Source organism: Zonotrichia leucophrys, chromosome 14, assembly GCF_028769735.1.
Source record: "Zonotrichia leucophrys gambelii isolate GWCS_2022_RI chromosome 14, RI_Zleu_2.0, whole genome shotgun sequence".
Taxonomy (NCBI): Eukaryota; Metazoa; Chordata; class Aves; order Passeriformes; family Passerellidae; genus Zonotrichia; species Zonotrichia leucophrys.
This window is the reverse complement of record NC_088184.1, coordinates 4,167,204-4,194,287: the sequence shown is the minus strand read 5'-3', so window position 1 is coordinate 4,194,287 and position 27,084 is coordinate 4,167,204. Positions and strand designations below refer to the sequence as shown.

The following is a 27,084-nucleotide window of genomic DNA, read 5'->3' as shown; positions in this document are numbered from 1 at the left end:
GTGAAGCATCTCTGTTTGCCATCCTTTGATTAAACAAAAGAATTGTTTTCGCTTTCATTGAGAAAAGAGATTCCTTTGCTAATTCAAAGAAAGCAGATATGGTTAAATTGAAGGAAAGATTCTGAAAAAGGTTTTGAAACTTCCAGAGGGGATTTACTGGCACAGGTCCTGTGCTCATTTTAGGAAGTGGTGCTCATCCATGCTTCTAAAAAAAGAGTGAACAGGTGCTGAGCCCCAAAATAGTGACCAATGTGGAAGGCAGATGAAAAAAATGGGACAAAAAGTTTGCTTCTTGTTTTGCTGGGTGCCTTGCAGAGGGAGCAGGGAAGGGAAGAGGCGCTGGCTGAGCAGGGTAATGGCCATCCTGGTTTGAGGCTTTCCCTGGGATGCTGGCAGAGCTCGGGCTGTGCTGCCCAGCCCAGCTCCCTGAGCACACCCTGACCTCAGGAAGCACAGCTGCACACACAGATACACCAACAGCAGTGTCCAAGGCATCCCTCACATTTAACATTCACATTCTGAGACTCCTGCCTGCCTGCCTGCTGCAAGGAGGGACCCAGGGCAGGAATTTGCAGAGACAGGTAGTGCCTGGGGTCGAAGTCATTTCACTTGCTGATTATTCCACTGGTTGTATTCTTTCCTCTTGAGCAAAATTTCAAACAATTCAGCCCTGACACATTTTTAAAAATGCAGCAGTGGAGAGAACCACTGCTATCTCTGGGCATCCTTTCCCTACCTGTCAGGATCATCAAGTGACCATGAACTTCTAAAAACAACAAAATAAAGACTGTGTTTAATTGTTGGGAAACAATTTTCTGACCCATGAAAAGATAGCATGTTTCAGTTCCCTAAAGATATCAGTCTCCTTTTTACAAAAGTACAGAAGATGATGTTTTGTTTGTTTCTGAAAAAGAAAAATCTGGATGTCTTTTAAGTTAGTACATAGAAATGTATTTAGTTAGTACATATAAATTTATTAATATTATATGTATTAAGTTCGTACATATAAATATATTTATATGTATTAAGTTAGTACATATAAATGTATTAATATTGTACGTATTGCGTTAGTACATATAAATGCATTAATTTAAGTTAGTACGTATAAATGTATTAATATATAAACATGTACATATGTGTACACACACACACAACTCTCTCCCTGATAATATTTCTCTAACACAATCATCCTTGATTGTATTTTTTAGCAAGTTAGACTTCTCCCCCTTCTGTAGCCCTGCATATCATAGCTGATTTTAGTAGTTTTCAATAAAGTCCTGCAGCTTTAATGCATGAAAGAACATAATTGTGATTAATTTCTCCCAGTTTTGCTTGAGGTGCAGGAGAAAGCACTTCAGGCTGATACCTGGAGATGGACTGAAAACTGGAGAGGTCCAGTCTTACAATGGACTCATCATGTCCCTAACATGAAATATCCCAGATTTTCACAGCACAGAACCCTGAGAAATACAGCAGGAATATTCATGGTTATCAGGCATCTGCTCCATTAAAATTTAAATGGAAAGTAATTGGTATTTAAAGGTTCACAAGGCTTAAAGAGGAAAAAAAATTGGATTTTTTTAAGCACTAGGTAGGGAAGAAACAACATTTTCCTTTTAAAAGAAAAACAGTAATGTTTTCATGTAGTGCTATAAATCTACAATTCTAGAACTATAACTCTATAAATCAGTAAACTTCCCATACTTCCTTGCTTTTAGAAGGAAAACAGATGTATTTTCTTCCTATCTAGTTTTGTTTTGTCTTATTTTGCCATAAATTAATGGTTCCTTACTAACAGCTACTTGATTATCCATGAGACACAAGGCAGCTCTTGACTATTTACCCACTGAAAGATGCTGGAAAGCACTTCAGTAAACACCAGGTTGCATAAAAGTGCTGCATTTTTACTGAGTGTTGCTCAAAACCAATGCCTTGGAATGTAAATAATGTTGTTATCCTTTATTTTAAAAAATTAAACAATACATTATGTAGTAATATTTAAATGAAAAACTCTGAATTCTAGTGCTCAATGAAATTGCTAGTTCTGTAAATCAGTATTCTGCCACAAATAATTACGGAAATTTTTTCAGATTGGCAAAGGCTGGAAAAGACATACTTGACTATCCTTAAAGAGAAACCTTCAAGAAAATATTCAGCTAATCAGAACTGATTTTCAGGACGTGCTCATAGAGATCATTCAGGGGGAAAAAAGCAGCAAAAGAAGTTAAAAATCTCAATTCTTGTAATTTGGCTGGATTTAAGTGACCAATAATACAGAACAAAAATATAGCCTGCCTTCTATTCAGTTTTGAAATACCTGCAAAGGGCAACCTGAAACTGAAAAATGGAGTAAGTGCAATGAGGCCTTTAGAATAATTATGTGTTGTTAATTGAAGAATGTTAATCATGTCATATTAGAAGGGAGAGAGGGTTAAATTGGTAAAATTTCAATTCACTTAGGCCTTATCTCTTGTTGGAATGAACCAGATGATTAATCCTTAATATTCTTCAGGGATACAGAGAACATCAGCAATTAAATTAACAACTACAAAGTTTATGCTCAGAGATTCAAAAATGAAAGACAGAAACACTTTAATTTTTCACAAGTTGTTACCTTAATTATCTTCTTATTGCTTCTGTCTCTTTTCCCTCATTACAAAAACACACCCCTCAGTATTCCTGGATCCTTTAATTTGCTGTAGCTCAGCAACTGTGTAAGGAACGTCATCAGAGCTGCAAAAGTCATAAATCTTACTTTGTGCATGCTCATTGGAAATAAATCCTTCTGCTCTACCCTGTCCCTGTGTTCCAGCTGCAAGTGATGACAAATTTTTGTTGCGTTACAAACAGCAGTGTCCATCAAAAGTTGCTGGCAGAAAAAGAAGGCTTGCTTAGCCCAGAAAGTGAAGTTTCTTTTAGGAAAATGTAAAAGAAGTACAGATATCTAAGCCAACCTAATAGTTATTATGCAGTCCTGCCAGCACTAGGAAAGTAAAGGGGTGAATTCTCATGAAATCGAATTCTACAGTCATGAAAATAAGTGTGTAACTCCAGATATTCATGAAGATTATGTACCACCAAGAGATCACAGACTGATGTTTAAAGGTTCTCTGCTTACAGGAGAAAACAACAGACAAAATGGAGGGCTTGAGAATGAGTTTGGGATTGTTTCTTAAGAGTTGCATTAGAAAATGTGGAATCTTGTTATCAATACTGGCCTGCTTCATATATTGAATGATTTCAAATGTAATTGCTGGGCAAGTAAGTGCTCCCACAAGCTGAATGCAAAAATCCATGCCCACGAAACACAGGGACTTGACATGGTTATCACCAGGCATGCTTTCCAAATTATCCAAGTTTTAAAGTAAAATGTCATATCCCTGAAGGGTGCCCTTCGAACAAATTATTAACGAAGCTCTATTGATCCTCACCCAAACAGCAAAATCTCAATAAATCTCCTCTGGACCTTTGCTGAGGCTGGAAAATGCATTACACCCCCCTACTGACCACAATTTTTATTATCACTATTGTGTTTGCAGGGCAGTCAATTTTATACAGCATTACAAACTGCCAAGTGCTAAAGTGATTTCCTCTATTACTGAGGTCCATGTATTAAATTTAGTGAGGCACAATATCAGGCTTCAAATATTGCAGGGTTTAGAATTGAATGCAGCTGAGCCTAATGTTATCAACCTGACAAAAAACACTGACATATTAAGTAGCAAATCATTTATTCATATTTGGGACTGGTTTTGGTTTTCTGTTCAGCTGTATAGTTTTAGATTAGCCACAGTATTTCAAAATGGGACTGTTCCTGTGAAGTCCAAAGGCACTGTGGAATAGATATTTCATGCACTTATTATGCACAGTAGATCAGAGAAATATGCCTCACTGACCTGCTATCACATAGAAATACATGTAAATTAATAAATTACTTTGCATAATGCAGGTTTAGGCTGCAAATACTTTAACCCTTTGGAACAACCAGTGATAAGCATTTCAGGTACTTCTTATTATAATCAAATACAAAGCCTTAATGCTCAGATTAAGTTGCATTTTGTGCTCCTTTTTTAGCCTGATCATTGCTTTCCCTGCAGTCTAAAATATTTAAAGCTAGCAGATTTCTGAGCTTGTAGATACTATTTGAAACCTAGCTTTTTTCTGAAATATGCCTCTTGTAAGATACACCTGGAAGAACTGATGTATCCAGAATAATCCAATACTTGTCCCCATTATTAATGATTGCTTACATCAATGGAAATAAAGCTTTGTATATGTTTTTGTCAATGGAAAACAAATTATTCTCTAACAAACTGAGAAGAGCTATCCAATATTTTGCTTGCTTGAAATAATCCCAATGATACTCGGTGGTAAAAGCTGAAGCCACAATGCTCTGAGTAAAAAAAGAAAAAATTAAAAAAATCTAAAAATCTGCATTGATACTTGTTATTATACAGAATGCCAGCTTCCTTCCTTTTATAAATGACTTTACATACTGACAGCTCTGTGGTCTAATGGCGCAATTATTAAACTGCAAAAATTGACATTAAAAACTGCTCACAGTGGATCACTGGACAGAACTATCCATCCTCATGCAAAAACTCCACAGAAGATTGCTGTAACTTTATCTCTGAAAATCTCTGTGTTCAATGTGCAATGTACCCAGCAGGAAAGACAGAAAGTAAATGCCATTGACAGATTTGTACAGCATTGTAATTGTGACAGAAATCTCCAAATGAAAGGATAGAATTCCCCTCCTTTTTAAACCTCTCCAGGCTCAATCACACATCTGGGTTCACTGGGAAGAGCCCCACAGTCTGCAGTCTTTTACTTTGGGTATTTCTCTGCTGTAGCTAATTTTGCCCTAACAACCATGTTGGATCCTGAACTGTCCAAATCAATCACTGAACAGTTTGGTATTGTGCTTTATATTGCCACAAGGCTTCTGCACCTGTCTCAAAGGAGACAGCAGGACAAAAATATTGCTACCTTGAACTTTATTATGGAGTTGGAAAGCCAACTTGCTACTGGAGAGCCTAATTCAAGCCCTGGATTTTGTGTCATTTTCCTCCCATTTATCTTCCCCTCAATCCTTCCTAGACAATTCCTACAACACGAGTTTGATGCAAGCAAACACATCAGCAAACAGATGAAAGCTGAAAAACAAGCATTAAATATTTAAACTTGGGAGTACTACCCTTTTGGAGTTGGACCCCAGGTGCTTTAGCTGCAAGTCCTTTCCTTAAAAGATAAAGCATTTAACATCAGCTGACACTCAGACATCTCAGTCTCATGCACTGCCAGGGTTCCTCCTCGTCACCAAGAGAGATCAGATATTATTTTGCTAATTGGTCTGAAAAATGCTCTTGGCATTCAGAGACTTCCCACACACTCACCACTGACTCCTTGGGCCCTGAACTGGCTTTATGGAAGTTTCTCTGTGTTCTGCAATCTCATAAACTGGACTCCTCCTATTCAACCCCAACATGGAACTGTTAATAATTCTGTCTATTCATTTCCATTGCAGAAATTCCACAGTAGAGAGGAACAACACTCTGCATAGTTCAATGAGTAGAGCTAATGACACTACTTCTATCATTGCTGAAATGTTAATTAGCCCATAAGTCTGACACCTAGTAATGAAATATTTATTTTCCTAGAGTACTACATGTAACTTAAGAATTACAAGTGGATCTAGATGTATTACTGCATATAAAAATCATTATTCTTAACCAGGTTGCAATCTACAAGAGAGAAACAATATATTACAAAGCACTTCCTAATTCCCATGGGTGAGCACCATCCATTTTTGGAAATTTGCATTTTGAATTTTGGACAAGCAGTCTCTATTGCTTGCATAAAAAAAAGAAAAACAATTCCCAAAGTTTACACACTTTAATTCCTACCTTAAATTACATTACACTACATTTCATTTAGAATCATCAAGGATATAACCTATTTGAAAATATTTTTCCCCATTTGTGACCTGAGTACTTCAGAGAGAAGTTTGGCATCCTGACAAAAAACTGGATATGAATACCAAAATAATGGAATCATCACGTTGGACTCAAAACACTGGAGATGACTGAGAAACTGAACGGGAGCAATCACCTAGCAGAACCTCACAATCGGAGGTGAAAATGACTGAAAGAAAAATTGATTTGCTGGCTAAGAAGGAGTGAAATTGTGGAGCAAGGATCAGGATTTCCCTTGGTGGAAAAGGTGTTCCTGCCTCACACCATACCCAGTGCACAGATTTAAGGTTTTTATCTGAAATTCTTCCTAAATAGAGATGAGGGACATTTAAAGAAATCAATTATAAACTTCTCCAGTGGGATTTCTAAATGGGGTGTCCAGGAATCACCTCTCATGCCACACAAGTATCTTTTGCTCAAAACATTTGGGTTTTTTTAGGACCTCACATGTGGTTCCAAAAATCAGCAATTCACAATAAACCATCAGGGATGAACACAATTTGATAAGTGATGCTGTGCTGTGATCAGGTGACACTGACAAATCTTCTCAGGCCTATCCTCCAACTCCTTGGCTATTCTTTGCTATTCAGCCCAGCATTTTTTTTCCAATTTATATTCATAATTTAGTGATAATCAAACCAGCTGTAATTTCTTCAGCTTCCCTAATGAAATCCCAATAATTTTTACTGTTTGGGACTATTCTGTTGAAGAGCAGCTCATCTGAAAAGCAGCAGCATGGTGGCATTTACATGAAATAGTTCCAAATGAGCAGAACTATTAACATACGTAAAATCTATGTGAAAACAAGATTCCCATACAGGCAATCATATCCAAAACAACTCATCTCACAGACCTGTCTTGCTGTGCAAAATGTTGGGTTTGAATTGAACAAAGTCAATGTAACGAGACTGAAAGGACTGATTACAATAACACTAGCGCATGTGAAGCTGTGTGTGCTGAGTTCTCCATAAGGGAAGCTGCATTAAAATATTTATCCAGTTAAATAATGTGCATTTTAAAAAAATAGAAACAAGATTTCTTGGTCATGTTTTGCTTATTTGGCTCTGATAAGATTATTAAATTTGTTCCCTGATAAGACATACCTCTAAAGTAATTTGGAGTCTCTTCATTTAAAAGATGACTGAACCATATTACTTCAGTAGTATCATAGGAAAAAAAATAAAATCTTCAGTGTGTAATACACTGCTGCAAAACATGAGTAAATATTAATTTCTCCATGTCCAACAGAATAAGACACGAACAGGCTTGCTTTTCAGCAGGAAAAATTCCAATTGAACATGTGGCTCACTTGTGTGTGGTTTTTATAGCTAAGAGATAAATTTGACTTGTCTGTTTATAATTGCTTTTTATAAACCAATTTAAATTAAGAATTTGTTCACTGGCTGTGAACATCCATATATTAACTTAAAACAGGATTGTTATCTTCACTTTCACTGTGCAGTTTTACATTAATAGCATATGATAACCTTCTGAAATAAGAGAGTAAATGTTTAACACACACATAAATAATGAATAGTAAGAAACAGAAGTGCATAAGGAACTTTTACAAGTGCCAGTAACACATCACTGCATCACACCACAGGATTCCTCACACGTGAGCTGTAGAATGAGATGTTTTATGCCACCTCAGCTAGGCCTGTATGTATTACTAAATTACCTTCCTAGTCTTTACAAGACTTAATTCCACATTCCTCATTTGTCTCCAGCACCTTTTTCCTAAAGCATTTGTAATTTTGTCTTTGTGTTAGATCAGCTTTCTTTCCTTGCTTGAGAGTAACCTCTTCTACTTGTCCTACTTCTCATGAGGAATTATCCAACATACAAATCAAAATTTGCATCCTAGTATTATTATTATCCTGTTGCTGCCCATAGAGTCATCAAACATGTTGCCATACACACAGGAAAAGAGAAAACTAACCAAAACACTCTGACTCCTAAACATCCAAATCAAAGAATTGCAACCAAGTCCCACCAGGAGGGTAAAACAGACACTTTTCTACAGCAAGCTTTTAATTGCCTTTCAGCCAAAATGACACTCGCCAAAAAATAAAGATTTTGTAGAATGGTCTCTGTTGGAACTAATTTGCCTCATCTGAGAGGGTGGTGCCATCTATATCTACAACCAAAGCATAGCACAGTAAAGACATTAATAATATTAAACATTATTATCAACAGTATTGCAGAGTTACTCCAAATTCTGTGACAGCAAATAGGGTGTGAAACACATGAAGACAAAAAATAAGTTTACCCTGTGGGTTGCTTTAGAAGCTGAACCTTAGTGATGTCAAGAGGACACAATTCCTTCACATTTAACTGAAAAGGACAGTGACTGTTTTTATCTTAAATATTCTCCTTTCATTTCAGCCCCTAGATCCCTCTTTCCTTCATTTCCCTTCCCTTTCAGTGGCATTTATTTTTTTCTCCTTCCTCTGCTGTTCCTGGTGTTGCTGGGATGCTGCATTTCCAGACAAGACTGGAGTGTGAAGGTACAACTGGAAAAACACTCGTGGCCATTGTGAGTGTTCCTCACAAAACAAAGTTCCCTCAGATTTCTCTGGATAAAGAACATGGGAAATAAGTAAAAAATTCCAGCTGGGCTTTGCATTTATAATTAGGAGTTTCTCATTCAATTCTCATAGACTGAAAGAAAAAATTAATTGTAATTGTATATTCCAATTACAACTCAATGGGCAAGAACGGGATATCTTGGGTGTGTTACCAGGTGGGGCAATTTATCTCAGATTCTTCTACAAATTCATACCACTGATTTGGGATATTTTCAGCTGAAAACAGCACAGCTGAAACCTTTCTTTGGGTTAGGTGTTTCAGTTATCTTACACATGCGTTAAGCAAAAAAAAACTGTTTTAAGAAAAAAATTGAATTATTTTTCTTACATCACACTCTTAAAGCAGTATTGTAAGCTCTTTTCAGTATCCATAAAAATAAAACCTAGAGTTGCTAATTTTTAAATCAGCAGTACAATCAACGTTGCCACATTACCATTAGCACTGCAGTTACTCTTCAAATTGGTTGTATGAGAATCAATATATTAAATATTTCCAAATTCCAATTTATATGCTTATCTGTGTTCACCCTTGGAGGGAATAAAATAATCTGCACAACATTTCACCCTAAAGAATGTTGACAACCTTATAATTGGAGGTTTTTCATTTAAAAAAGCCATACAACTGTTTTAAAAATCCTGATTATAACAACCCAAAGCTCAGTAAATGAAATGCAGCATCTCAGCAAAGCTCAGGTAAACTAGGCCTCCGAATAAAAGTTGAAATCTCAAATTAAAGTAATAATAAATATTTGGTTTGATGCAATCTAAAGCCAGCTTTTGGTTTTGAAAAAGTCACTTTTTAATCAAACCTCATCTCACCAAACATAGTTTTGGTCTTCACTTCCCATTCCATAAAAATGGATGCTCTGCAAAATTTCCAAGTGGAATATGTAGAAACAACATTTCCCTTGGCTGTTGCTTTAATATTAGTTGAGAAAGCACAGATTAACTTCACTTTAACTGCAGCCACCAAGCAGCTGCTTCACTGCAACTTCAATAGAAACAAAATTCTGAAAGCCCAAAGGACAGAGTTTCATTCATTGCTACAAATATTCTTAATAAAAGGAAGATTACATTGTCATGATGATTACACCACTCAAAACATGAAATGTACAGCATTTTACTCAGAGAATTGCTACAGTGGAAGCATTTTTTTTTGCTGATTTTCCAGTTAATACTGTTGTGAATCAAGGTCTCAGTGAGGCAGACAGACACACACCAGTTCCCAAAGCAGAGACCTCAGTTTTATCTACATGTGCTCATTGCATCCCATCTCACCACAGCCTTATTGAAACCCCCATTTTGTAACACACAGGAACCCACTAAAATACAAACATTCCATTTTAACAACCCCTCTGAACTTAGACTGTGCTTCCTAATCTACAACCATTGCTGGTTGGGCAATTTCCATTTTTGTAAAATGACAAGTGGCACTTCATTTTAGGTAAAGGTGAAGATGAAGTTCCCAGCTTTATCAAATGCATCCCTCTCTAACACCAACTGGTGCATGCTGGTGTCTGATGTTAGAGAGGAATGTTCACACCCTGGAAAATAAATGGTTTTTGCATTTCAAGGTGACAAGTACAATGTCAGACACAATCAATCGATCACTGCATAATTATTATTGCAAATGATCCATATCCATGCTGCAAACCTTAAGGGGAATTTAATGAAGCAGGAAGCACATCAATAATAAGATCTACTTCAGTCTCTGTTAAATCTCACAATTCACAAATATGTTGTCACATTTTATCCTTCCTCGAATTCCTGTAATTATATTTGAGGAGAAGCTCACTGAAAAGTAAAATTCAAACATATATCAGCTTTCCCCCTATAAAAGGAGTCCCTGTATATTATATATATTCATATCACAAAAGATGAAATGCACAAAACTCTACAAACACAACAATGTGTGAAGAAAACTTGAAATGCCAATGATCAGACTTAGTCTGATGTATTTGGCTGACTTAAATCTGTGTTTTTCCCATGTAGGAACACCCAGGGACCACAGCAAGAATGAGAAGGAGCTGAAGAGAAAATCTCCTGTGTCCTGACTGCAATCCCTCCATGTCACTCACTGCCTTGCTGAAGAGAGGGAGTTTAACTTGTGCTGATAACAAAAAGGGGCCTTGGTTTTGTTTTCCACTACCTGAACCAGAAATTAAATTGACATATTGAATTGGCAGAAATGATAATTGACAATAAATTATGTCATTTCTTCCAAGGCAAGTCTACTGTGTCTGTGACAGTGATCAAGAAGTGATGTCTATGTTTTCCTGCTGTTTGACCTCTATGTTTTCCTGCTGTTTCATCAGCTTTCTCACTCCAGTTTTTCCCTGAGGTGGAGAGTGAGAGGGAATTTGGCTTCTAGCTGGGTCCAACCCATGACACAGCTGCCATCCTGATGGGAAAAATTTACCCAGTGTATTGGAAACCTTTTTAAAAGCAGTCATTTCTGCAGGAATGTTGGCCTTCAGCTTTCTGGCTGCAGTAAGAACAGGTGGATTCCCATCCTAGGCTATGACAGGGATCCAAACACAGATTCAACTCTTTGGCAAGCAAGGAATCTCAATCCAGGAGCAGAAGGGGAAAAGGAAGTCATATGGAAAGACATCAAAAGATGTGACTAGATACCCAGACTTTGATTAGTAAACATCCCCTTCTGTTGATTAAACTGTGAGACAGCCTAACTAGGTATAAAAGGTAAATCCAGCCCAGTGGCACTTGCACATTGCTGTGAAAAGATAAGGAAATTTTGACTTAGGGACTATGACAGCTTCTCCAGCAGGCACACTTCACTGGAATAAACACCCAAAAGGAACACATCAAGATATTAATCTCAAGACACAAACAAGGTTCCTCAACTGTCCAAAAAAATCTTCAGGACTTGTTCATTCCTCTGCCTCCACAGCAGCTGAGGTTCTGCAAACCCACCAGTCCCACAAGAGGTGCTCAGGAAGGATTTCCACTAGGAGCCAATAATCTTGGGACAACAGGAGGGCTCTAACCTGCTCACCCAGCCCCATTCCATGCAGCCTTTGTTCAATTCTTTCCTCTCACACATCCCTGCACTGACAGAGACACCCACACAGCTCACTCAGAGCTCTGATGGAAAGCAGGGTTATTAAGGGGGACACGATGAAGATAAGGTTAATTGGACAAGTGTGACTCCCTGCTAAAGGAAGGGGGGAGAGCAGATTTGGCAATTAAACTATACAGAACATATAATGCAACTTCAAAAGAGAGCAGAGTAAGTCAGTCATGCTGCCTTACACAAAATGCACTGGTTCTGCTGCAAGAATTAGTAATGATAATAAATATATTCTTGATGCTTAAGCTAAATTTGATCCTGTTTAAATTCAGTTTCATCAAACACTTATATGTGACAGTCTCTAAAGGAATGTACAGTGTTTTTACAAACCAAAACTGGCTTGCTTGCCTATCTGCACTGATGGACATAACAGAGCATCATCCTGATTTGTTCTCTTGCCATTCTTACCCCACATCAACAACAGAATGATGTTCTACAAAATACCATAGCAGGGCAACAAAATCCTTCGAGAATTGATCATACCCAATGACCAAAAGTTACTGTCAAATATTCTGAACTGGAATTCCTTTTCTCTTCTGTTTCATTTCTCCCTTCATACTAAAAAAGATGATTTTGCTGAATGTCTTCATGCTTTGCATGCTAGTGTGATTTTTAGCTTTGTCATCACAACATGAGGTATTATACATATCATTTTAAGCCAAGTATGTGTGTGTTCCAATAGAGGCATAAAGACAACCTACTGAGAATTGTCTTAGATTCCTCTATAACTAATTGTAATCCTATTTTGATTCAACACCTCTGTCAGTCCTTTTACTTTAGCCATCAAGACTGTAGATTTATAAACTGCAATACTTCATTACTCAGGTTTATTGAGCCAGGTACCCTTGAAGATCCTTACTGTTCACACCAGCATACTCTATTATGAAATCATTTTGTATTTTTCTGTGTTAATAATAAAAGGTACACATTTATTCAACATCAGTGGTCAGGCAGTCAGATGCAGAGGATGAAGCTGCATGTTTTATTCAAAGTCTCAGTGGAAAGTAGAATGGGAATCACTGACTCTGAAGAAATCCGCAGCTTTTCTGCTAATATGTTTGATTTTTTCCTAACTAATAGGATCTAAATACTTTGATTACTCAATAATTCTATGCAATAAAATCTATACTGCTGAAGTGTTCCTCTGACTGTTTTCAGCAGTCTTTTATTCTTTCAGCTTAGCTCATGCTGGATCTCACTGTCTGTAACTCTTTGGGCACACTCAGCAGTGCATTTTGTCTTAGTCCAGGGCATTTTTGGAAATCCTCATTGAAGAGAACAATCCTCTGCTTAATGCACACCATTTCAATGCTACAAAATACACAGTATGTCAAGTTACCCCCCAAAAACTATGAGCATTGTATTTGTTCCTTACTGCAATTTAAAAAAATTCTAAGGTTTTGCTCCTTTATAATTTTAGTCATCTTCACATCTGTTTAGGGTTCTCATTTCCTCTAGAATAAAAAGCCTTTTCCAAGGTGTCCTGCAGCACTGAGCACACAAGGAGCACAAGTTGGGCTGGAAATGAAACCCTTCCCCGAGCCAGGAGCAAGGCACACTCTGTGCCTGCACACATTTGGTGCACAAAAACATGCAGACCTTGGTCAGCTGAATAAAATACCATCTGCTTTTGAATATGGGATCTGACACACACTCCTGTATGTGTATTAGGATGCTCTAAATAGGAGAGGCACCAGAAATGCAACAATAAAGGAGTTTAAATTCCTAAATATCCAGATTAAATTTGTGCTAGAGTCTGTTTCTTTTTTCTTCCAGACTTCTTCCCAGATGTTCATTTAAGGAACATTTTGCTAATTCAGACAAGTACAATTCTCTATATTGGACCCAAAAGCTTTATTCTACAGAGTTGTCAAAACAGTGTCCTATTGCCAGAAGAAATTATCTTGTTGCTATTGCATACACATTTTTTTTCAATCTGTTTCTCTGTATCTGCCTACTCTAGTTTTGGGAAAAATACCAAATTTCTTTTGCTGACATGCTTTCTGCCTTGTTTGATCAAGTATCATTCTGAAGCTGCTACTGAAAAAAATCTCTGCTAAATATACACAAAATCTCTGACAACTCATTCCCTATTATTAAAAAGAACAGCAGACTGACAGGAATGAAGCACTACTCTGACTAAGCAGACATTAATTAGATGTTTATAAAATTTATCAAACTCTATTATGGTACATTAAGGTAATTTTAGTCTAGCATTGTAGAATAGAAGAAAGAGTGGAAAGCTAACAATTTTTATTTTAAAAATATATTTACCAATGATTTTGTTCCAGCTTTTCCTACAACATTTGATTTTTTTCATGACATGTAGTTACTTTAAATGCTCGACTTCTAACTCAGAATATGAAAATTGAACATGAGGTCGGTGGGAACTGAACAACCAGATGGAAAACAGCCAGCCATGGAACTGTTTGCTGGGGAATCAAGCAGCTGCCTGTGCTGTCATGTGGACAAACTGGGTTTATTTTTCAAAGTATGGAAAAGAGGAGGAGGAACAATGTACAGAAAGAGGGGGCTCTGAAAGACTGGGAGCAGGCTCAGCTTTCAGCCACCAAAAGTTCCACACTAAGCACGAGTCAGCAGCTTCAGAACCCTCTAACTGGAAAAACCCCAACGCCAATATTTGCTACCCTCTGAGCAAACCCCATCAGCTCTGGGGAGCTGAGTTACACAGGAAATGGGAATCATCACCTGCAGTGATCCAGAGCACCCTGAGTCACTGCAACCATCTCATTTTGGGGAGAAATGAGTAGTAAATTGCAGCAGCAGCAGATATAGATGGGTCTGTACCCCTCAGAGAGAATATATTCCCTTTTGGTTTCACTAGTTCCTAAATCAGAAATGCCTGAAAGCCTTCAAAGTTTCTTGGTCAGTGTGAACTCTGACATTGCTGAACTCTGATTCCTACAGCACACTGATTCTTATGCATAAAGTACCAGACCAAAAAAACATCTCCTTTGTCCAGGGAAGAAGGAAAATATAAATACAAACATCATTTAATTGCGTAGGGTGTCAACAAATATGCATTTCCTTTGACAGGGTTAACAATACTAAAATCTTTCTCTACTTTTTAAAATATTGAAAAAAGTATTTAAAAAACAGCACCTAATCAAGACTGTTCCATTCAACAGAGTGAATTAGTGCCTGTGCCCTGCACTCCTGCACAATGCTTTAAGTTAGCTAAACATGTTCAGCTTGCAATAAAAGGAAATGGAAACCACTGTCATCAGTAGAATTAAAACAAAAAAAGACATCAAACTGTTCCAAGATAATGTCTAAGTAAGACAGTAGAGGATGGGAAGAAATCAAATTTTTCTTTTACTTTGTAAATATCCAAAATGTTTCTGTGTTACACACGAAATGAAACAACAGGTAAGCACTGCCACATAAATGAGTGAATAGTCTGAAAAAATCTCAGTCAAAGTAATAGGTTAATTTTAAGCCCTTTAAAAAGGGAAGATTATATTTTCACACAAGTTGGCTACTTTAAATTTTAATAATATTGCTGAGAAGCTTTTTATAATTACATAAAAAATTGATGTGATGTCAGGAGAAAGCATTTCAAGTGCTACTGTGAGTTTATACCTTGCACCTACATCTACTGAAAGTCTCTTGTTTACCTACAGCATCTTTTCCATATGCTGCATCTTAGCTACCTATGCATGGCCACAATGTATAGAGTAAAAAAACATAACATTTCAGGAAAAAAATAATCTATGAATATAAATCCTCTATTTCCATAAAAACCCACAAATTAATAACGTTCTGCTACAATTAAAAACTGTTTATTCTCTGCTTCTTCCTACTAATCTTGAGATTTTATACAAAAAATTTACACTAGAAAAGTTCAGTTGCAAATGGGAAGAATACTCAGGTATAGAAGTGCCAAAAGAGAGGGACTGTTTAAAGAATTCTGCAAATCAGAAAACCAGAACAAAACAGACATCATATAATGTGAGTAGAAAGGACTAAATAAAAATGGAATGAACACACTTTTAAAAGTGAAATATTAATTACTGAAACCTTTATATGAATTACTAGGAGTTTTTAAAACCAGGAATTGGTACCATCAGAAACGGCTTGTTACTATGGCTGTTCTGCTTAAAGTATTTATATACATCTCTAAAAAGAATAACTCGAAAATTTCATCAAAAATAAAAAATACAGTGCACTAAAAGTGATAGAAATCTTCATGGCTACGTGCAAGAAAATGTATTACACTGAATTTTCAAATTAACAATGACTCCTAGGCTTGGGGAGGGAGAAGATACCTGGATTTCAAACCTTTTGAGCCTGTGCCACAGAGAAACAGAATAATACACAATAATGCACATCCTTTCACCTCAGTGTGCATATAGGAAAGAAGGGCTTTTCCTCACATATTTACTGTGCCTCTCCTTAGGATGATGGCAACTCTTACAGCACAGCACAAAGTGAATGAAAGACCCACTGCTGCAACTGAGAGATCTGATTTATAGATCTAAAAGGAGAACGAAATTCAGCTTCACTATGGAATGGTGGTAAGGGTTAAAAACCAGCAGCAGTCAGGCACAGACACACCAGTGAAAATTCAAGGGACTTGTACTACAGAACCCAGAAAAAAAGAAAAAGACAAAATCATAAGGCTCGGTGATTGGTGAGCTCCCGAAACGATAGCACAGGTCAAAGCACTGAAAAAACAAACTTCAAAGTCTGCATGCAGTGCCTTTTGCAGAAGTTACCAAGATACAGTGGAGGGTCAAGAGAAATGAGAAGAGAGCATAAAGGCAGATTTACAGCATGAACCACGAGTGATTTAGAAAGAGAAGGAGTGATTTCTGATAATATCTCTGAGAATTCAGTGCTGCTCCTCTGCAGCCTGTTTTGCAGAGGTGGCCCAGATTAGCTGCACACTTGTCTATTTTTACATACATTTAAATTAAATAAATAAATAGATTGTCAAATGAGATTAGTTTAAAATATTTTCCCAGAAGATGTACAGGCTTTGAAGAGGAACACAGAAAAGCTTTTAAGTATGCAGATTTGTTCAGTGATTTCTTTGTGGATTTGTTTTGCTAAGAAATAAAACATTCTGTATCAAAACCTGGATGGATACACAGGTTAATAGCTTTACTAATTCAATAGATATATGCCACAACACAACATTATTTTCAAGGTGAGCAGATTTTGCTGCAAAGAATCAGAACAATGCTGAATATAAAATCACAGAAATAGGAACAAAATATCTATTTCTTTATCTGCAGTTGTCAATTGCCAGGAACTTGAAAAGCCAAGACAGACTGTGACAATTAGTATAAAAGCAACTGGGTTAAGTAACATACATTAGAAGTTTTAATCACATTAAGATTGTTTCATTTCTTACAAAGAAAGCAAATTCTGAGCAGCCACAAGTGATGCAGCATTCGCTTTGTAACTGAGCCCCACAGTGAATCTCACACGATTGCAGTACGTTCTAAGGCATTGAAAAGAAAGCAGTGCACCCTGCCACATCCTGCAAACCATGAAAATAAATCCCAGCTTCAGTAAATGACCCGGTTTGTTTCAACTCTGCCTGGAAATGCAAGCACAGGTACTGCACCCCAGCCACGCTCCCCTGCAGCACACACACCTCCCGGAGCACACAACACGCTGCAACTACAGGCTAAAATCCACGCTCCCAAAGTCCATCTATTAACAAAAGATTGACACGGAGAGAGACACTACCTACCCACAAATACATCATCATCTTGAAAGAAATCAAGGGCTCTGTCAGCAAACAGAAGTCTCCTTACTTCACCAAGTATGTCTGGAAGGAAAACTGAAAACAGTGGGTAGAAAATCTTGCCTTTTTCCTGTCAAGTCCTCACAGTTCTCTTCTTATACAAGGTATTTTTTTTAGTTTGTTTATGAGAATAGCATTCGTTCAGTGGCTCTTTCTGCGTGTGAAGTGACTTGCTTCAGGCTGTCTTTTTTCTTCCCTTTTTCTCCCTAACTCAGTCTGTCCTTTCTTTACTGTCAAGCTTGCTTAGGTAACAGTTCTTGGTGTATCTATTTAATGAGCAGGTCCGTGCACTAAAGGCAGCCAACTACACTGGAGAGGAAGGGGGGGGGAGAGGGAAAGAAAAAAAAAAAAAGTAATAATAAATAAATAAATGGGAATCTACCACTTCCTGATTATTATTATGGGATCTACAGACGCCCCCTCTGTAGGAATTTTACAGGAGGATTTCTAAGACGCCTTGAGGGAGGGGGGAAATCCTCAGAGTGACTCTGGTGGCTCTGGAGCCATTACCTCTCCCTGCTGAAGGACCCAGTTCACAAATCCCGCATTTGAGAAATTTTTAAACTCAAAGCAGAGCTCCTACAGAAAAGAAAGGAACATGTACTGCACCCTGCTTCTCCTTTATCTCTTTAAATGTACTTCAGATAAAAGCTGCATCCAGTCAGGTCAAGGCCTTTCCCAATCTTATTACGCTCACACAGGAGCGCTCAACACACTTTTCTACAGCCATCTACTGTCTCCACTGTGTTATTGCTGCTCTTCCTGCTGCCAGCACCAGAAACAGGCAGTGCAAACAGTAAATCAGACCACAGCAGAAGTGTTTGGGGTGATTTGATTTATTTTTGGTAGGATTTTTTTTTTCTTACCGTAATAGATACTTAAAAATCAAAGTTGTGATTGTGATTTGCATAATTAATAAAGGTTAATAGAGAGAACTCCATCTTTGGCTCTTTTTTAAAGTTAAATATATATTATGCAAATCAGTGAGCATGCAAGGGACTCGAGTTTTTTTTTTTTTGATTGACACTTGGACTTTTATCCTTTGCTACAAGAAAATACTTTTAACTCATTTAACCCATCTCATTAAAACGCACAATATCATTAGTAAATTAATTAGCATCATCCTCAGCTGAGAAACAATTTTAAAATGTAAAGGAGAAAAATCTTATTTACTTTTAAGGCTGCATTATTGGGTTTGACAATCATGCCTGGCCTTGTGAACTGGTGCATGCCACACACCCTGAACATGGCACATTTTGGGTACTGATGTGGAGAGCTATTCACACAGTCTCTCTACCAAGTGCATCAACTCTATATTATAAATCAATAATTACTAAAGAGATGAGATATAAAAATGATCATGGGAATGAGATAAAACAGAAATTTTTCCTTATTTTTATGTTTGATTATTTATTTCTTATCTTTGATCACAAACCTCTCACTTCTTAAAAAAAAATAAAATTATCCCATTCTTTTTACCTAAAGACTTCAATCCATTTACATATTAAGCCTAACCATACAAGGTAAAATGTCACCTAAATAATTATAATGCTTTAACTAAATTGCACCAGGGCAGGTGGCAAATGGAGAGGCACCTGCTGAAAGAGCCCAGAAAGAGGAAATTCAACAGCAAAGCAAGACTGGGGGGAGCAAACTGAAATCCATAGCACAAAACCAACTGGAATCTGCCACCAGGGTGAAGTCCAAGTACAAATAACTGCTGTGGCACTGACAGTTCAGAGCTGATTAAACAGCAAAATGAAGCAATCAATTCATGAGGCGCCTCACGCTAAGATTTCAACAGAGAAGTTTATACAGATAAACAGATACATACACACACACAGAGCTATTTATGCTTCATCTGTAAAATACTACAGCCAGCTAAAATGTTCTTGCCTCTTTCAGTGGAGGCAAAAGGCAAAGATTTAACACAGCAATTCCCAAAGTGATAATTTTTAATGTAATGTGCAACAACAATAACATTTATATAAGTTTAGTGCAGTCTCATGAAACAAAGCCACTTCCTTCACCTGGGCGGAATACAAGAGGAAAAGAAAACACTTTTGTTTCCAGTTTTGAGTTGTTTAAATGATCTGTCAGTTTGCCACCAATACTCAGCTCTGTACCAGGCCTAACCCAGTCACCTCCTTTAGTCTCCTGCACAGAGCACTGTGTTCTGTAGTCAGTTACACTGAAATAAACCCGAAATATCATGTTAGAATGAATTACATTATACTGGTTAGGCTGAAAATACATTTTCTGATAATGTATCTGAACATCTGCCAGCCAGCAGCTCTTTCTATCTGTGCACCTCAACTGAACACAGGAGGTTTTAGAATTTTCAAAGGCTAGTTAAAGATTTTATTAATGTGATAAAAGACTGCACAGGTATTGCCTATAAATCACTTCTGTATCAAAATTACCCTGTTTTGGAGCATAGCACAGGCAGCATATGAAGCTTCAGGGAATGATGTCCCAAGGCTTTCAACTCCTCTCTCTGTATTCTAAATCCTCTCCATTATTAAATTGGTTACTCAGCCAATTCTTCACATCTTATTCCTCCAAACAAGAGGAACAAATTGTAATGCTGAGTACAATACCATTCAGTTGAAGTGCTTTATTTTTCACACAGATATTATTCAATACTTTGTTAGATCAGCTGTAGTTCCTGTGCAGGTAGAAGAAGGTGGATAAAATAAGACTAAAAACAGGTGTATTACTCTGGTTCTTGCACCTATGGCTGAAGTTTGAACTGAACCCTCTTTGCTAAGGTCACTTCTTACATGTTCTGGATTTGCAAACAATGTGAAAAAAGTAAATTGAAGGTAGTGACCACAATCATTTTAACAAAGGCTGGTCCAGGAGAGCTGACATTGAGTTCAGGTCAAAGGCTGCTGAAATCAATGAGAACCTTGGTGTTCTTTTAAAAAACAACAGTCAGAAACTCTGATACCAATCTGGGTGTTTGCTGTTTGCTGCTGTAATGGCCCAGCTCCCCTGATGCCCCCCAAGATGTTCACATGGGGCTCCCAGGTATTGTCACAGCTTCAGCACCAGCATTGCTGTGTGAGCTGCAACTCCTATAATCAATCAGAATATTATGTATTTTCCCTACAGAATCACAAGGGACTGCTGAGATATTAAGGGTAGGTAAAAATACTTGGTAACAGTAACAAGGAAACAATAAAATTTGTACTCATAATTAATCAAGATTAGTTATATATGTGATCAGCACATTCTTATTGGCACCCAAACAGCTCCCATTTCTAAAAAATCAAGCTCTAGATTCTAGGAGCTCCATTACCTTATTAAAGGGCCATAATTCACAGACATATCTTGGCATATTTATTAATGACACAGAAGATTGGAAATAGCACTGATATTGCTGCTTACTGCATTGGAAGATAAGAAAATGCAGACTAAGTTCCTCCTTTTGCAAGGGATATAAGACTCCTGGAACTGCAGAAATATTAAAACAAGCTCAGTGCTAGGTGGTACAATCTGTTTTTCTAGGTGCTATATGACCACATAGAAGGGTATCAAAATCATAGATTTGACTAATGGACTGCAAAGACAAAACTTACTCACTTTAATGAGTTTATATTTTCAACTAACATCTCTGTTCTTCCAAACTTAAACCAGAGGGATTTAATAATTCTTAAAAACCAAAAAGCCTGATAAAGGAGGGAGGGAATGTGATGGTAATTATTACACTGCCATTACTGATAATAAACTGGTTTCTTTTACTTCAGCTTCCCCAAGATGATGCCCATGATATATGAGCTGCAACAATGCTAAAATCTCACATAATTTACACAGAATACAAAAAATAATTCGAAGTATTTAGAAGGCTAGAAATATTTGTGTTTGTGCTTAATTTCCACACCTTAACAGCCTCATCTATTATGGCTGTATATGAAATGAAAAACTGCAAATTGTTCGGAGGTATGGAAACAAAACAAGTCCTTACTCTGTTCCTGTTTCACTGCAGGTTTAAGGGGGTGGATTTTGCTGTATTTTTTCTGGCTTTTGCTTTTTTGGATTTCAGCATAAATGCAGAAGAGCAACTGAAGTGCAACTTTATGTTGGTTTATAAACTCTGTATTTATAAAAACAGCTCCATTGGTTTATGAACTCTATGTTTTCGTCACACAGTTTTTGGTTTTGCATTTTGTTGTTGGTTTGTTTGGGGGATTTTGGTTTGGTTTTTTTTTTCCCCATTTTCAATTAATTTCTATTGCTTTAGCCCTTCTGTCATTTTTGATGCAAGAAATTGGTTTCTGTGCTCATTTGCTCTACAGCAAGGTCAGAATATTGTCCCAGGAAAGCCTGAGGAGCAAGCAGCCAACAACCTGGTCATTAAAGCTCAGCACAATTCCAAACCCCCAGCCAGGATTGCTGGCTGTGATCAATTGTGCTCAGTGCAAGGGGGACAAGCAGGATGGGGGCACATGGGAGTTTCCTCAATCCCACATTCCATGGCACACGTGTGGGATGCACAGAGCTGATCATTGCCCACAGAACCAGCAACATAAAACTTTGCTTTCCCTTTCCTTATGAGAGGAATGATGGATTGGTCTTTCCGAACAAGCTGTGGGTCTGCTGGTAGATAAAACCAGCAATGAGAGATAAAAGAAATAATGAGAAGGATTCCACTGATAGAGGAAAAATATATTGAAAAATATATTTGCTTTTACAAATAAACTTTAGGTTTGCTGATAAATGAAATTAGACATTGAAAGATGAAAGAAACAATGGAGAAGAAAAACCCCTAAATTCTATAAGAATTAAAAATTAAAAGGGAGGGTTATACATTAGAGGGGAATCTCTGGTATCAGGTGTTCTGGGAAGTCTGAACCTCTCAAGTACCTCAGCCAATGGGGAAAGAGAGAAGGGAAATGGGAAATTGGGATAAAAGGAGGCTGCATCCTCCAAAAATCTGAGAGATCCCAGGGGAATGCCCCAAGGCCTCTCCCTTTATTCAAATAAAATAAAAGGACTCCTCTGTCTCCTTTTTGGACATATATCTCTGGTATTTGTGGATGAATTTTCCTGACACTTAGCACAGCAAAGTGATGGGAAGAAAACCACGAGGGGTCTGCTCCATTGTCTGGTACAAACACTTCATTTGTGATGTCTGGAACAAAATCTGGCTTATTTCTCCCAGCACTCAAACATCCCATCCTGACAAAACTCAGGGTAACTAAGTGATTATAATTAAGCCAAATTATTAGTGATCATAGTTGAGTTGGTAACAGCTCAATCAATCCATAATTTCAATGGCAGGTGCTATTGCTGCTGCTTCTTCACTCATTCTGGTGAGAACAGACTCAGCCAACATTTCTGCCAAAGAGAGCTCTGGCACCACAGGAAAACCCCACATCATCTCCCCTGGTTTTAGGGATGTCAACTGAACTCCAGCTTCAGTCTGATCAGTGTTACTGTGGGTTGATGATGCATTTGAATTTACTTAAACAAGGTCTGTGAAAGAAAAGTTTAACACAAGGGCAGTGGGATCAGAATTTACCCACTGCAAGAAAAGAGTTTTAACTAAATTCCCTGAAATGTTAGTATGGCTCTCCAATTTTCTTCTGTACAACACCCAGGTGTGTGTGCAAATCTTGATTTTAGATACTCTGCTTATACAGCTCACAAAAAGAAACAAATCTGTTTCAGCATGTAATCATTCACATTTAAACAAAGCAAGCTGGATATCAAATACTGAGTTCTGGTAACAAGTGGCTCTCAATTCATCTGTTCCTTGAGAACTTAGATTGGCTGAATGAAATTGAATGAATTAAGTATCTCAGGACACTCCGGAGCAGAAAAAAGAAACTAATGTCATCAGTAAAATTACCTCCAGGCAAATGTTTGCTCAGCTTTAGTCAACATCTCCTTTCCAGTGCCCATAAAATCTTTGCTTCAAGAGAACACAAAGACAACTCACAGTCTTATAATGCATTTCTAAAACCTGGCAGAGGGTATTTCCATCTTCACAGTAGGACACATAATTATATTCTCCTTAGAACAGACTAATCTGAAACCAACTATTGCTAACTATTATCTAGCTATTGAAGCACGGGAAAAAAAATCTCTTTTGAAGATATTACACTCAAATTTGCTTTGGGTAAAGAAGTGCTCCCCAGTAGTGGAGGCAGCTCATCCCATTGCTCAGGTGACATCAGCCCCATGCTGCTGCTGGCAGAGCCATCCATCAGCTCACATCACCTGATGGGCTGGGAGAGGGATGGCACTCAGATAAATAAATAAAACTTGCCACACTCGCATAATAAATCAGTACAAAGTTGTCTCTAGGAGTTCTTTTAAGTAATTGCAACTACTGTAAGGTAAGATTTGGTTTTAAAAACGGGAGTAGGGGTTAACATTTGGTAATCATCACTAATATGATAAAAGGCTCCTATTACCAATGACTTAAGGACTTCTTCCCTGTAATTTTCAGTTTATGAGTATATAAATTGCTTTGTTATTTAGTGCAGGCTCCTTAAATCCTGAAGTCTTTATGCACTGGATGATAACAAATGGATCAGTTTTACCACTTCTAATAGTTCAGTAAATCATGGAGCAGCCTACCTTTCAGCAGAGCCATCACACAGAGCTTATCACAGCAATCCTATCAGCTGCTATTTCTGACTATAGATCTGACAAAACTAATTCATGCTCTGTCTTCTCCTCTCACCTGTTTTCTAACAAGGTGAGAACAGTTATAAGGTTCTAGCAGTGTTTTGATTTGGTGAGGGACAGGCACATCCACAGTGTGTGCTGAGCACACTTCTATTCTCAGAGCTGATGGCAGCCCCACTGTACAGCAGCCCTGCCTTAAAATAAGGTGGAAAATCTGCTCCTGTGCCACCTGAGCTCCTGGGAACAGCAGCAGAACCAGTGAGGTTGGGCAGCAGCTCCAGTTTTGCTCACAGTATCAGAAAAGCCTCTGCAGCCTGGTGGAGGTATTGCCCACGGACAAGTGACAAACAGGACAAGTGACAAAGGAGGAGACACAGGGACAGGGTTTTAGGGAGGCACTGCAGGGGCAGGGAATGGAAAACTACAAAATTAATCCTGGCTATTCAGAGAGAATAGGAGTTACATAAGAGGATTGAGATATCTACAAAAGCAGACAAAAAGCTGATGCTACAGGTGCTAATCACTGCCAGGATATGAGCAGCACACAAAGACAGCCCTGAGTTAACTCCATTAACAAAACAGCTGAGTTGGGCATTTCTGAGACAATTGGTGGCTCACTATTGCTGTCTCATTAAAGTTGGTTTTCTTTACATCACATCACAACTACAGAGTGTAAAACCCACACAACTGCTGGGGTAGTTCTTGCACAAGCCGTGGCTGTGTTTAACAATCAGGAACTCACACTTGACACACTGAATTCCCCAGGCAGGTACACAAAGTGATGGTCTGGCAGTGGCATCAGCCTGGAAACACCAACTGTCCTCAGCATCTTCTACTCCTCATTCTCAAGGAAATCAGAGCCTGCTTGAGGAGCTCTAATGGCACCATCACATAGAGAAAAGGAAGCCCTGAGGCTGCTCTTTAATAAATCAATGCCTCTTTGGCTGCCTTCCAGACCACAAAAACACTTTGGGCATCTATGCCTGCCTTTCATTTTGTGACTTGTAGGACCCTCTCCATCATCTTGATGTCTGCAGATTTTCTCCATTACCTTTTTTCTTTTTTTTGGCTCCTACCGTGAGATTCACAGAACATGTGCCTTTAATAGGTCTCTGACTATGTTTTTCTAGAAACACTTGACATGTTCTGAAATCTGGTATTTGTGTATTAAAGACAAATAAGTAGTGAGACAATAATTAAGGCTACATCAGTGCTTCCCCAAAAAATACAACATGCTGTATGCACATGCATGGCCAAATGGTTCTGATTTTCAGAAGTGACCTCAAGTTATTTTGACATCACTTCAAAAATACTGTGAAATTTCTGTCCATCAGTCCAAACCCTGAGAGGTAACCAGGGCATGCCAGGAGACAAAATGAGATAAAGGAGTGTTTTCTGGCAGTCTGGCAGAGGGAATGTCTTCCAGGCATCCTGAAACACCACACATCTGAGAATGGCTGTCAGTGCAGCTCTCCATGCATTCTACCCACGGTCTGCTCTTATTCACTTTGGAAGCTTCAAAGTACCAAGACTCATTTCTAGGATTTCTTTAAACAGGACACGGTTGGGTTTGAAGAACAGGTGTTTCTAGAAAGAAGCTAAATTCAACACAACTCTACAGGAGCTGTAGTAATTGAGCAGCTGGTAAATGCACCCAGCACTGCTCCAAGGAACACTCTGGGGCAGCAGATTGCAATAGCACCTGATAACCAGGTCACTACACCACTTCCAACGTCCCCAGAGTGGGAATATTTTTTTCCTCATCTTAAAAATATTTTGGGAGTATTCAACTTCTTGCAAAATATCCAATTCAGAAAAGTTTTCCCTGCATGTTTCAAGCATTACAAATCATGTCAGTGTTCTGTTTCTAGACCCATTTGCACAGCCACCACCAGGCAGAAAACCAGACAATCATCAAACCAGTGAGTACTTCCCATTCCTCCACTGCCCTCCAGTTCTATCAGAAATTCCTTCAGCAAACTAAAGCTGGATTGCCCGAATATTCATCCTCACAATTAAAAATTTCACTTCTCACACAGTTCTTCTGCCTGAAATCAAAATACATCCTCTCCCCTTCCATGAGCTGCCAGTCCTTTCTGTTATTAAATTGATTGTACATTAGAGATGCTGTGTTTACCTCAGACACTCTCCATTAGGAGGGATCCAGCCTGTACACTAAATATTTAATTGGTGTTCTGAGATGCTCTGAATCTATGTATTTTCTGTTTTCCTAGGGGGTTCATGGTTCACATCAGTTGGATTCTCCTTTCCCACCAACAAAATGCAAAGTTAACTATTTCCAACAGCAAATGCACAGGTACTGACACTGAGAAAAACCAAAAAAATTACACCCTGGTCTGAAAACAGTGACATTCTGGAAATATAACCTCTGTCTCAAACCAAAATGTAGATTCTTCTGCTAGTACAGGCTGATAAGACTCTGTGCATGTGTGATGTCGCAGACATCTTTTATGAAAAATCCTTTCTTTAGGATTTTTTCCTCGTGAGAAGCTGAGAGGCCTCAGGAGCAAAATGTAAAAAATGGTTATCTGCTGCTGTGGAATGCAACAGGTGGATTTTTGATTGGCCCATCTTGGATGTTTCTAATTAATGGCCAATCACAGTCAGGTGGCTCAGATAGAGTCTGAGACAGAGCTTTTGTTACCATTCTTTCTTTTCTATTCTTAGCTTAGCTAGCCTTCTGAGGAGAACCCTCTATTCTTTTAATATAGTTTTAATGTAATATATATCATAAAATAATAAATCAAGCCTTCTGAAAAATGTAGTCAGATCCTCGTCTCTTCCCTCAGCATAAGACCCCTGCGAACACCATCACAAGTCAAAGCTGAGATTTTTTTATTTTCCCCCCTCAGGAGGGAAATTCTGCAGTAGCATCACAAGGAGTGGTTGTTCCTCCCTTCCATCAGAGACAAATCACCAGCACACCATCCTGCTGCAGCCCAGGGTCAGCGCTCAGCTCTGAAGCACCTCCCATGACAGAAGGTTGGT

At 38.1% G+C, this 27,084-nt stretch overlaps 1 protein-coding gene across 27 annotated transcripts in view; it reads right to left on the bottom strand.

The window, feature by feature from the left end:
* Positions 1-27,084, bottom strand: part of RBFOX1 (RNA binding fox-1 homolog 1) — a 1,152,005-nt gene that overhangs the window by 325,529 nt on the left and 799,392 nt on the right. Inside the window, exon 1 of one of the 27 annotated variants that reach the window (XM_064725921.1) lies at positions 17,380-17,521. The exons of the other annotated variants lie outside the window; for them this stretch is intronic. Within the exon in view, the coding sequence (XP_064581991.1) occupies positions 17,380-17,397 (18 nt within the window). The 5' untranslated portion in view covers positions 17,398-17,521. Of the gene's footprint in view, positions 1-17,379; positions 17,522-27,084 lie in introns of those variants that run through there. 27 annotated transcript variants of the gene reach the window in all.